The sequence below is a fragment of the Zosterops lateralis genome (assembly GCF_965231275.1).
Source record: "Zosterops lateralis genome assembly, chromosome: Z".
Taxonomy (NCBI): Eukaryota; Metazoa; Chordata; class Aves; order Passeriformes; family Zosteropidae; genus Zosterops; species Zosterops lateralis.
In genome coordinates this window covers 82,179,327-82,192,268 of record NC_139800.1, presented here as the reverse complement: position 1 = coordinate 82,192,268, position 12,942 = coordinate 82,179,327, and the positions used below count along the sequence as shown (strand labels likewise).

The following is a 12,942-nucleotide window of genomic DNA, read 5'->3' as shown; positions in this document are numbered from 1 at the left end:
TATTATATAACCCCTGCAGGTTCAGATGTCTGACCTGAAAGCAGAGAACACACCCAGCCAGAATACAAAACTTTCCGTACTTTTCTCCCACTTTCTTTGGCCGCAGTTAGGGAAGAGTTTTCTTTAGCCATACCTGTTTCACAACCAAAAACGTCTAATTTTAACCCCACTGTGTGGGGATAGTAAACAGAAACTTTTAAAAAAAGTGATAAAAAATGAAACGAACACAAAATTAACCTGCCTTGAGGAGAAAGAGAAATCCCAGCTGATGAAAAAACTAAATTTAGAAGGAGACAATATCAGCAGCACTAGCATCACCACTGACTGGTGTGGGTTGGAAGAGATTTTACAGCCCATTTTCTTCCACCCCTGCAATGAACAGGGTCACCTTCCACTAGCCCAGGTTGCTCCAAACCCCATCCAACCTGGCCCTGGACACTTCCAGGGATGGGGCAGCCACCTGGCAAACCCTGAGCTGGAATAATCCTGTGCTGATCACTCCTCTCACCTACCAAAAAATCACAGCACAGGGACATTCTGTGTGAGCTACAGAACTGCATCCCTCATCCTGTTTGTTCATCACAGTGGGCAGAACATTTTAAGCTATGTGCCCGAAGATTTTAACTCTGAGGTTTACTTCTATCCCAATGCTGCCCTAAGGAGGAATCTGAGACTGAAATCTTGCCCCAGGACAGCTTTGTGCACCAGGTCCATGCACAACATGAACAGGATCTGGGGCTGCAATGGAACACCCGATTTCTGCCTGGACATCTGCAGACCAGACACCCCCTCCTGGATCACCAGATCTGAGTGGAAAAGCCCTCAACACCTGGGAAGTCCCAGGGTAGACTCTGGCACCAAGAAGAGGCAATGTCCCAAGGCCTGCTCTCCTGGGAAGGGCAGATGTGCTGCTTCCATAAAAGCAATCCTAGGCACCGCCTTTCTCTGCTCCCACAACACCAATTCCTGGGCAGAGTTTTTCATTATGTCCTGAAAAATCTCACCACAGTAAACTCCTGCAAAAGTCAAGCAAACCTGCATCATCTTACCTTTCCTGTTGACTTGCTGTGGTAGCACATCACTCAAAGTCAGAATTTAACAATTTAGGAGTAGAGCAGTAGACCTTTGTATTTTTATCCAGAATATTATCAAAGGGAGACAGATAATACAATTTCTGGCATGCAGTCATGCACTTGAAAATGGTAATTTCTTCACAATTTTCACTTATGTCTTCCTCTGTTTCCCAGGCAATGGTATATGAAGCCCAGCTATCTAATTTTCCTACTCCTCTCTCTGTGATGAAACACTAAATGTGTCATGTCCAGGAGCACTCTGAAGATTGGTTTAATATCCTCTGATTGCTGCCTGAATTCTGACAGTTGCCTGAGCCTTTAAGAGATGATTAAAGAAACAGAACACATTAAATCCTGTCAGCTGTCCCAGGCAAGTTTAATTAATAGAATTCTTCTTTTAAACTTCACATTTTCTGACTTCACCTTACACTGGACTCTGTGTAATGTAACAAAGACCAACACTTCACCTGAAATTTGATTTTAAAACAGCAATTTGTTTCTGACTCATCCTAAAAGCTTTTCTTCTTTTGCTCATTCACCATTTATGCCTCCTGCACACTCCATCTTACATCATCTCCTCACAACTTTGCTGATCTCACAGGGACACCAGGAATTCTGCCTGTATTCCATTGTTCATTTGGCCTTTGCAGCCTTGGAGAAGGAATCTGGTTGTCAAATTTCTTGTTCTGGAGAGCAGGAGCAAATATTCCATCACATCCCAGTGCTGAGAACAGCAGCATTTCAGGCTTTAGCATTCCATCCACCATATCTGTTCATATGATTTCTCTTGCTTCCCCCTCAATTTTACAGCAAAGCCCATATTTTCATTAATTGAAAGGTAACAGAAAGAAGAGAAATGGAGGATGAACAGAAGTACAGGGATATACATTATGATAAAAGCAGTGTTTCAATGTTTCATCTTAGGAAACCTTATTTTCTAATATCATTCTTATGGAAAAACACAGAATTTCACAGAAATCCCATGAAAATCAATGAGATATTGCATACAAACTTATGGTTGCCTACTAGTCCTACACTTTTACTGTCTGTCAGCAGTTTAAACCTTGAAACTACAGATTTCCAACTTCCTAAACATTTCTAATGGATTTTATATAAATTCAGCATCAGTTTCACAGATTAAGCAATTTAAACACAGTTCTTCTAAGTATTAGAAGCAGATGAAAGCTGATGCATGGTCTAGAAAGGATGTTTAGAGATCAGTTGTGCGTTTTTGCCCAGCTTCAGACATTTGAACACAGCAGAGGCGTGCAAGACAAGGAATTGTTTCCATTCACCTTTGAGAAAGAGGCAAACAGTACCAAATTATTTTGTAAGGATAAAAAGTGACTCTTTTAAACAAGCTTTAAAGCCAACGCTGTTCACGTGATACAACCAGTGAGATTTTAAGGATACTCAGACCAGCAGAAACTTGCACTTCATTCCAGAGCTGAAAGATAAAAGACAAAGAAGCCTCTGCAAACCCCATCCCTTCATTCAGATCAATGAATATCTGAGATATTCAAAGCAGAGATACATTTTCATTTTGAAATAGCCTTTGTGAAGTGACATTTATTAGCAAGTTTGGCACAGAGAAACCTCACTGGGAGAAGACACTGACAAATCTTGTTTTCTCAGTGTCTCACTAATGACACTGAGTGAATTCCCACTGCTTATATGGAGCCAGGAACAAAATAAGCACTAAACAGAATCATGTAAGTCAATAATACAAATTGGAGATAAGAAAATATCTGATGAAATTATACCTCACAGAATATGTATTGTAAAGATTATTCCTTCCCTTCTTCCCTCCCCCTTATCTGTAACATTTTGCAGTCTCTAAAGCAGACTTGGCTCAGCTCCTGGTGCTGTACATGTCCACATCTTCTGGGCTGGACTGACCATGGTCCACAAGTTTTGGATCAGGCTTAAATTTTGATGTCTTCTTCTTTCCTGTTAGAGATAGTAAAAAAATATGGTTAAAAAGTATGCATATACTTGAGTTTTAAGGGAAAAATACTTAGTGACACATTTTGAGAATTTCTGTATTACTAAACACTTAGAAAAGATCAAAACCTGTCTGTTCTAGTTCAAAGTGTGTTGAGAAGTGATAGAGGAGGATGAGGGCACATTGGAACGCTGAGCACAGCAGTGGAGGGAAAGCAGGACCTCTTCTCACTCTCCAACACCACTTCCTATCCCAGCAGAGTGAGAGAAGAAATTGTGATGCTTTGCCCAACACATGGAAAGGAAGGGAAAGTCTGAGGCTTGGAAAAAAATCTCCAGAGTTTTTTGCCCCAGCGCTCCCAGGAGCAGAGCTGGCTCCCAAAACCAATCCTGCCAGATCTCCCCTGAAGCTGCTGCCAGATGGCAAGAATTCCAAATGAAGACACTCTTACCTAGTTTCACTTCTTAACTTCCAAACCCAGTGAACTGAGTTTAGTGAAACACTGAACCCTCCCACTCCCTGGAGGACAGTGCACAGGCTGACATATTTAATGATACTGCAATTCCAGAGGATCCATGGGAACATAAAGGCAGCTTTTCTGGGGCTGTGTCTCCTGCTCCTGATCTGATTCTTCTCCATCTACAAGGGATATTATGTTTTCCTGAAAGCTTTGCCCCATTTGGACTGAGAAAATAAACATCTCTGGCAACACAGATTAATTCAGGGCATGGATATTTTTGGCTGTATTAGGGACATGAACTAATTCCCCCTATGAAAGCAAAGACAGATCTATAAACACAAACCAAATAAAGACAGTTTGGCCTGGAGCAAGTGTAAAAACAGATCAAAGCATTCCACACACTAAATCAGAAAAAAATTCAGGTGCAAAGCAAAGATGTGAATGTATACTCCAGAGAAAATAAAAGAAAAATATTAAGATCCTCTTCCAAGTATGTTCTGCTTGATTTCCAGGAAAAAAATAAATCTCTGGTAACAATTCCTTCCTTCCAAGTGATTTCCTTGTAACAAATAAAATTCAGAAGTTGCCCTTAAAAAAGGTAACAATACTTCAAAACAAATGTTTTAATAACAAAATCTCCTTTATTAGGTAGTTCTATTGTTTCCTCTTACAAACTGGCCTATCAAATTTTCATCTGTTAAATAGGCTGTTACATGATCTAGTTGATTATCTCAACCACTTAAGATGCACAAGGAACCACTGCATAAAACCCAGCAAAATAAAATCCAATGTTTAATTTCTCAATTACACACTCCTCTTTCATTCCACTATGGGCCACCTCTGCATTGTTTGCAGAGGCTAAAAGTAATGAAATCTATTTGAGACTTTAGTTTTCTAATTATAATCCAAATTAAAACCTTTTTGTGCGTCTTGCATTTGGATTATTCTTTATTTTGGCCTACAAAAGAACCTGGTTCATATTAATATTGGTTATCTGACATTATTGAGAGAGAACAGCAAATACATAATTCTGATATTATGACAGGGTCCACAGTGAGAAAATTATCACCTCCCTGAGGCTCTGAAATATATATTAAATCACAGCATGTAAAATATGCTCTCAATAATAATATGCACTGACAGCCTGCTCCAGTTTGGAGCAAGAGTAAGTGCAAAATTAAGTCAACTAATTGGATTTGCAAGTTACCCTGAGATTACACTTGAAATGTTTAATTCACCTGATGAAGGCACTGGATCTTCATTACTACAAGACTTGACTGGAGAGGATTCTGTTCTGTTAAATGATCTTGACTCAACAGCAGACTCAGATTTGGTGCCAGAAATTCCCTTCTTTTTCTTATCTTCTTGCATAATTGGTTTTGACTCTTGCTGCAGCTGTGAATCAAACATTAATAAAAGAAAGCACATGGGTATATGCTTAATACATTATTGCAAAATAAAGCTTTCAAGTCTAGGAGCTTATCTTTTATGAAATTATTTTCAGATATGACATCATACAATGATATTCAACTAGTCAGCTGCACACAAGGGACACAGCTGGAAAAGTAAAATGCATGAAACCCCACAGGTCAGAAAGAATAAATTCATGTAGAAGGGAATTTGTCGTGAGTATATACTTAGGACTGAAGCTGTGGTTTTACCTGAGAACCTCCAAGAACTTCACAAGTTCATTTGCAGGTGAGGAGCCTTCAGCCTCACACAAGACTGAAATAGCTCTGAGTGTTTACAGAACACTCACTACTCCTAGTTAGCACAAGATGGAAAGATAAATCATGGTTACACCCTAGTGATGAGAAATAATGTGTCTTGGGAAGAAGCTTCACTCAGGGAAAAATAATGAAGTTAATGAAAGTGTCTGTACCACATCAATTCTTGTTTTGCTATCAGTTTAATGACAGTTATCTGAATCTTATTTTCAAAACTCAGACTTCCATTTGTGCTTCTCAGAGGAAATAAAAGGTGAGGACTGCATGCTAATGAGCACTATAAATTTAAAGCAAAATACTTCTATATGTTAATGTAAATAAGAAACTGAAATTTTCTTTGAAAAGAGCAATGAAAATTACTGTGCAAAACTTCAGTTTTACTTGAGAAGTGCTACTTTCATCCAAGTTTTATAAATTTTCACTTGAGAAAAAACCCTTTTGGGTTGGATTTAATTCATTTAATTCTAGGACGACTAATCCAAATTCCATATGTCATTTCCAGAAGGTTCATATTGCCCTCTACTCTCTGCTGGCAAGGCCTCAGCTGTTTACTATGTCCTATTTTGACCACTTCACTTAAAAACCAGAACAACACAAATTACACAAAAAATCCCCTAAAAACAGAAAAAGCAGAGAAACCAGAGGAAATTCTGAGAACAAGAATTAGGTCAGAGATAGAATGCCTGTTTTGAAAGACAAGGTTGTAGTGGGGAAGGGAATGTCAAAAACCCTGATGACTTCTCCATATACAGCAGGTCAATATAAAGAAGTTACTGACCATTTGTTCACAGTGGCTGCAATGAGGACAGGACAAAGAGAAGAAATAAATCAGACATGGACAATTTATATCAAATGATAAATAAATCAGACTTCCTGCAAGGGTTGTAGAAGAGTACCAATCACACCTACTGTAATCCTGAGTGTCTTTAGTCTAAATTCAGGGCCTGCTTAAGACCAAAGCTTGAATCAAAATGGATCCTTTACGCCAAGATAAAAAAGGAGCTCTGAGAGAAACTCATTCTTCTCTTTTGCACCCTGCAACCATTGTGGGACTAGAGGGGATCTCAACATCTACTGGTGTGAAAGGTGTAAACACAATCAAACACTGAAGTGACAAAAAATCAGATTGGGGTTTGTGCCTTGCTTAACACCATCAGTAAAGCCTGAACAGCATCAGCAGAAGAGTCCACAACTTTCTAATTTCCCTCTCAATGTGTGAGTTTTCATTACTTTCCAACTCCTACCTTGGTGGTAGTTTCCTTGTCTGCCCACAGTGACCTCACAGCCTCATAGGTCTGATGACTTGCACAAAGTAACTTTTTCCCTGTTACCTATTTTTTCAGAAAAACATAATTGAACAACAGCTTTTAATATACAGACTATTTGAATGAAATTAATCATGTTTGCATGAGAACATGCTTGACTCCATATTAAGGCATCTACTTTTCAAGATCTAGTGCATATTTCCCTTATATCAAGCAAGTTGTAAATAATGTTTAAATTGTTATTAGGAATCCACAGGAAACATTTCCATGCTAAATCCACCTACTCCAAATGAAATCAAAGCCTGATCAGCAATCAGTGTGCTGGCAATGTTGGCACAATAGATGGAGCACCAGGTTAAAGGATCCAAACTTGTCCCACTATGTTGGAAATGACCACAGATAAAGCCAGAAGCTTACCTTAGCAATGACCACTGACTGAGCTGGGTAACAAACAGAATATCCTACAGAAGTAAGTGCCAATGGATAAGCAATTTTCTTAAATCTAGAACCTGTAAAAAGCCAAATATTTTGAATAGTTAGCCAAAAATGAAACGCAAACTAACTAGTTGTAGCAGTTAAATGCAGGAGACATTGATATTCTGAAAGAGAAATAATCCCAAACTAGGTTTTCCCATATTATGAAGAATGAGAAGAAGAATTGTTACCATTAGTCTGTCTAGTCCTGCTCTGCTAGCTCCCAGCCAGCTCCTAAGAGCAATCAGTAATGTCCCGTCATTGACCAGGGAGGATTTATTTAGGCACACAGGCTTTTGCCAATGTTTCAGAAGAGTATATTCTGACCACTGTGACAGTCAAATGCTCCATATCCCACAGACCCATAATGAAAATAAGCAAGCCCTACCTTTTCTTGCCAGCACTACACCAGCCAGGCCTGACACTGTAACCACAGTGGCTTTGGGAAGAAATTCTGGGGGGGGGTTGCTCAGGTAAACATAAGCATCTAAGAATGGGAAAAAAAGAAGATAAAAAAGAAGCAGGGCAATTCACTATCAGTCATTTTATTTTATTTCCCACTTAAGAAATAAAGGTGAAAACTTGGATTTTACTGAGAGTTTATATAGACAAAATGAGACAGATTTGCCTACCTTTTCCAAACTGAATTGAATCCGTTATCCCGTTTTTAACAAAGACATAGGCACTCTACAAGGAAAGAAAAAACAAAACCAAAAAGTAAAATCTCAGCAAAAGTAGCTGTTCACATATATCTCAGCACAATGAGACAAAGAAATACTCTGTAACTTTAAAAAACCCAAACCACATCAGTGAGCTTCTGGAAAGGCTGTGCAGAGACCTACCCTCGTGACAAACATATTTATACTTTTAAAACTTATGTTGACAATTAATTAAAAAAAAAATCTCTCTAATGTATGCCTACTTTCAAAATTGATATCTCAGGAACTCCAGAGCAGGAAAACACCTGGATGCCATCTGTATAAGAAAATTCAATTATAAAATATAATCTTTTCCCTAGAGACTTTCCCAGGAAAACTGAAAGAGCAACACCGAATTGGTACCACCAGAGGTCACTGTTACTCAGCGTCGGGAATTCACAACGCTCAACAGTGTGAAAAAGTTTGGTAGATTTTTAACAGGAGTATTTCAGTCATGCAGCCACTGACATTTTCACAGAGCAGTGGAATCACAATTTACAGAAAATACATTCTGAACTTTTTGGTTTTTTTCCAACTATTAGGCTCTACATTTTTTTGCACAAAGCAAAACAAGCAGAGAATCTCCTCCTGCCAACAGCCAGAGTGAAGCTGCTGTTTCCCAGCAGGTCCAAAAGCAGTGACTGGCACCACAGCTCCCTCTCCACCTGGAGCATTCAGTAACAGAGCTGGGAGGTGTTTCTGACGACTCCTGAGGAACAGCCTCCCGCAGCACGTACATGGGATGCATTCTGTTTGTCTTTTTTGGTCAGGTACTGCCCTTTGGAAGCAGCTCTTTCTCCGGGGACTGCACCTGGAATGTGAGACTCCAAAACACCCTGAAGTCCCGCCAGTGAGAATTTACCGACATAACTCCTGCTGTAGGAGGAGGGCTCGCTTTTCCTTCCAAAATTATCTTATGCTAAGACAAAGAACTGCCAAAAAACCCCTCAAACCAACCCTCCAGGGGGAAGTAACCTGTTTTTCTCAGTGCTGAGAGGAGCCGCAGGAGAGGCTGTGTGCAGGCAGCCCTTACCTGGCACCAGCCAAAGTAGTGTCCGATGGTGCTGCGCGCCGCCAGGAGCTGCTGCTGCAGGCGCCCGGGCTGCTCCTCCACGTACCGGGACTTGGCAGGGGGGGCGCCGTAAATGGGGAGCTGCAAACACAGGCACGGCTGAGGGCAGGGCAGAGCTCTGCTCCCAGCAGCTGCTGCATTCCAAGGGCGTTTTCCCAAGCCTGCAAACCCTCAGCGTTCCCATCGCGGCAAACAAAGCCTCTACGCGTGGGATTGTGAACTTTTAGAGTTCCAAACTGACTCCACTCAAGTGGGACTTCAATCTTTAGACATTAAAACTGAAACAATTGTGTGGGTTGTAAGAAGCAGAATTACTAATTAGAAGATGGATGTATTACTAGAAATTGCACATTAGAAAAGGACTCATCAGTAAGTACTCTACTTTCACCTTTTCTGACTTCATTTTTGAAATACTGTAATAATGAAAATGAGACAAAACTTTACTAATTTAGGACTGTAACACTTTGTGTTTTATTTGAGCAATAGTGGTCAGTTATTTATTACCACATATTACTATGTATTATTACTATATTGCTATGTATTTCAGTTACAATTTAACGGACAGAGCTGCTATTCTGCAGAGTTTTCTAATATTATTTTAAAGACCAAAAAAGGGAGGATTCATACCTTATCTGGCTTCACCAGCTGACTTTTGTATTCCTCTTTTGTTGCTGCATGCACAGTAATACATACAAATGGCAGCCCAGAGGAAACAGCTGCCAGCTTTGCCACCTGGGACAGAGAGATGAAAAATGGGAGTCTTAATGCTGAAATTAAATTTTCTCTTGGGACTGATCAAATATGGGATTAAACAAGTCGCTCTTAAAACCTCTTTCAAGCACTATGCCTTTTAGAAATGTCTTCTTATGCAAGGATTTTCTCAAATTATAATAGTAAAGAAAACAGTTTTATGTCTAAAATACCAGGAAGAACTTTGTGCTCAAAGCCACGCTGATGCTTCCATCACCTGCGAGGGTAAACTCAGTTGTAATTTACTCAGCATGCAGGAACTCCATTTTTGAAGAATTATTAAAGAAAAACTATTTTAAACGTATCACAATTCAGATTGCTCATTTCCACACAGCATCCTACCAGAACAAGACAATTTTCAGCAGACAATAGAAGGAAAAGTGAGTTTGAAAGTGATAGAGCATGAAAAAGTTGTACTGTTCACTTAAAAAAAATACATATATTTTTAAAAGTCATAGTGGATTTTGTGCTCAGTGTAAAAGACAAAGCTACAGAGGGAATGATCAAGGTGGTCGAGCTCCTGACTGACAGTAATTGCTTTACTTTTGGGTGCCTGCAGACAAACACATAAATGTTTAAAGATCCAAGGAAACAGCTGTACTGGCTAACATTTACACTGGCACAGTTATCCCACGAGGGCTTCATTCTTTTCTACTGAAATCACAAAGAACCAGAGTGAAAGAAAAAGCAACATCACCTTGACTACTCTAAAGAGGCTTCACTGCATGGAGCTGTTTATCTTGCTCTTTATCTAACCGCAAAAAAGACCTCAATTAGCTAAATTGTTTCTAGTATTAATTTATGAAAATTATTTTATTTAAAGTTACTTACGAAGCATTATATATTAAACAAGGAAAATCATATATTGTTTAGCTACAGAAACCAAGAAGTATTTTACTTATGAAAACTTCTCCAGGAGTCACTGAGAATTAAGAAATGGCAGGATCTTATTGTTGTATCAAACACTAAGAAAGAAGCACAGAGAAAAACACCTGCAACAAGCTGGAGCTGTGAAACACCCAGGAATTACATGTCCAGACAGTAGAAGGACTCCAGAACATCAGTTGATAACTGACTTACAGATAAATAAAAATCTTTTTGAGGAATTGAGGAAATTGCTGCTGCTACAAAAGCCATGAAAAGCCAGGTGACATTTCTGGAGATGAACTCTGCCCAGACACAGAGCTGAACACCACCAGAAGGAAAGGTCAATGTTCAGTATTAAAACATTCCCTGTAACACCACTGCCAAGTTCCTGACCTGCAGCACTGATAACCTGAGGATTGTTTTTCCCCAGGCATAAAAAGCACACCAAAGTCAAACAGACATGGCAATATTTTTTATGAGAAGCCTCAACAGCAATTATTTGCTGAGGAAATGCATTATATACTCTCTAGCAGAAAATTGTTACAGCTACACCTCTTAATAGTGGAACTGGAGTAAGACCAACCCAAACACAATAATAAAACTGTCAAATGCACCTGGATAATTTTGGCTTTAAGTCTTTCCATTTCAAACAATCTCCTTCAAAGTGCTGGAATCTTATCAACGATCAAAAATACAGATTCTATTTTAAAAAAGTTAAAAAGCTACATCACTACAAAGAATTCACTATCTTGCACTCAAAAGATGCAGAGTACAAAGTAAACCATAATAAAACCATATAGTTATTTATGTTAATCTCCAAGCCATTGTTTCCCACTGAATCTGCAAATTCTGTATGCTTGCTTCAAGAGTTGGAGCAGGAGTCAGGAAACTTGCCCTGAAGGCAGAAACTGCCTCAAAGAAAATGGAATCAGAGGAGTAGAGCATAGGCAAAAATCTGATGCATGGATTTATATTAAAAAACATACAAGTTCTCTATCACAAAATGGGAGTCTACTAGCCAAGTTAAAATAAGATTAAAATTTGCAGCTACCTCATACCATATTTTCCATGGGAAAATGTTAATTAAAGAATAAAGAGTCATAGGTTTATGAACTTCCTTCTACCACTCAGATATCTTGATGTGGATCACAAAACTGTCTCAGATCCTTTTGATTTACCTTTCCCAGAAATTACACGAGACATGGTGACTGCCAGAAGCTCGTTGGCCAAACCCAGTATCCCAATCCAGGTTTGTATTTATAAATCTCTGATGGCAACCACCAAATACCCCCACACCAGTGGAAGAGATCCTTCCACTTCACCTCAGCTCACTGATACTCCAGGGGTTTGGTTTGAATCTTGCTCTGCCGGATGGTGACCCACAGAGAGTGAAATCTTAAGAAGAATAAAACTCTTACTAATAAATCTTTCAGCGTAAAGAAATAAAGTCACTTCACTAAAGGTACTGAATCATTTAGATTTAGGTACTGGGCCCAAACTACTCCAAGATCACCCAGCCAGTCAGCAAAGCCAATGACTGTTTCTTTTGCCATAACAAACTAAAGTAAAATGCTTTATTTCAATTTCTGTCTGTCCCCACTGGCATCATCCTTTTCTTTGCAGATACATACCTATTTTAAATGCTTTAAAAAAGTCAATATGAAGATTCCTGTGAGAGCAACCTGCTCATCGATTTGACTGTGAACACTGGAAAACCTGTCTAAATATTTGTGAGGAGGCTCAGATCTTTACATGCACGTATACTTTAGAGACACTGTATTATTACTACAACTAGAGATATTTTAGATACTTGTAACCCTGTTAGCACGATTTTAACAGCCTCGCTTTAGTGATGTACCGCACCACCAGCACTTTATCGTGTTACTACCAAACTATCATCTCGATATTCCTCGAGTTGAAGGTGTTTCGGGGGCTGCGAGTACATGGAGAAGAACCAGACGAGAAACGCTGGTTTTATTCCCTTCTGCACAATTTAACCACCTCTCGAACCAGCTCCTTCCCCCTCAAGCCCCACAACGACCTCCCCCCGCCCCACTCCTCCACCTGACCCCACCTGACCCACGCTTCCGCGGCACCCGGGGCTCCTTCCCCCGGCACCGGCGGGGCTGCGGGCGGGCCGGGCGCTCCCAGGGCCCGCAGGGAGCCGCGGCAGCCTCCCCGAGCCCGCGGAAAGGCGGGAGCGGAGCCCGAGGGGCGGCGGGGCCGGGGCAGCGCCGGGCGAGCGGACACTCACCTTGGCCGCCATGTTGGACAGCGCCGCCTACGGCGCGCGGGAAGGGCCGCGCCGGGCGGGGCCGCGGGGCCGGGGCGGGACCGCGCTCGGGCCGGGAGAGATCGCCCTCAGCCGGGATCGCCTCAACGCAGGCAGCAGTGATCGCCGTCAGACGCGGCGGGCTTCGCCTCAAAGAGGGCAGAAACGATCTCAGTCAGCCGGGACGGGATCGCACCAAGGCGGGCAGCGATGATCCCCCTCAGCGGGGCAGGATCGCCCGCAGCCGGCACCCCCCCTAAAGCAGCAGAAATCCCCCTCACCCGGGGCGGGGTCGCCCTCAGCCGGGATCGCCCTCAGTCGGGCCGAGATCCCGATGTG

General features: G+C 41.0%; 1 protein-coding gene across 2 annotated transcripts; it reads right to left on the bottom strand.

The window, feature by feature from the left end:
* Positions 1–2,624: 2,624 nt before the first annotated feature.
* LOC310922955 (MICOS complex subunit MIC27-like) lies at positions 2,625–12,631 on the bottom strand. 2 transcript variants are annotated; one of them, XM_083883979.1, is made up of 9 exons: positions 12,586–12,631; positions 9,342–9,446; positions 8,676–8,795; positions 7,577–7,631; positions 7,333–7,431; positions 6,888–6,979; positions 6,450–6,536; positions 4,717–4,873; positions 2,625–3,023 (listed from the first exon to the last, which is right to left on the bottom strand). In XM_083883979.1, the coding sequence occupies exons 1-9, from the start codon at positions 12,595–12,597 to the stop codon at positions 2,926–2,928; spliced, it is 825 nt and encodes a 274-aa protein (XP_083740105.1). In that variant the 5' UTR covers positions 12,598–12,631; the 3' UTR covers positions 2,625–2,925. The 2 variants fall into 2 exon arrangements, with proteins under 2 accessions (XP_083740105.1, XP_083740104.1); XM_083883978.1 differs by lacking the exon at positions 12,586–12,631 and adding an exon at positions 10,545–10,625.
* Between the last annotated feature and the right edge of the window lie 311 nt (positions 12,632–12,942).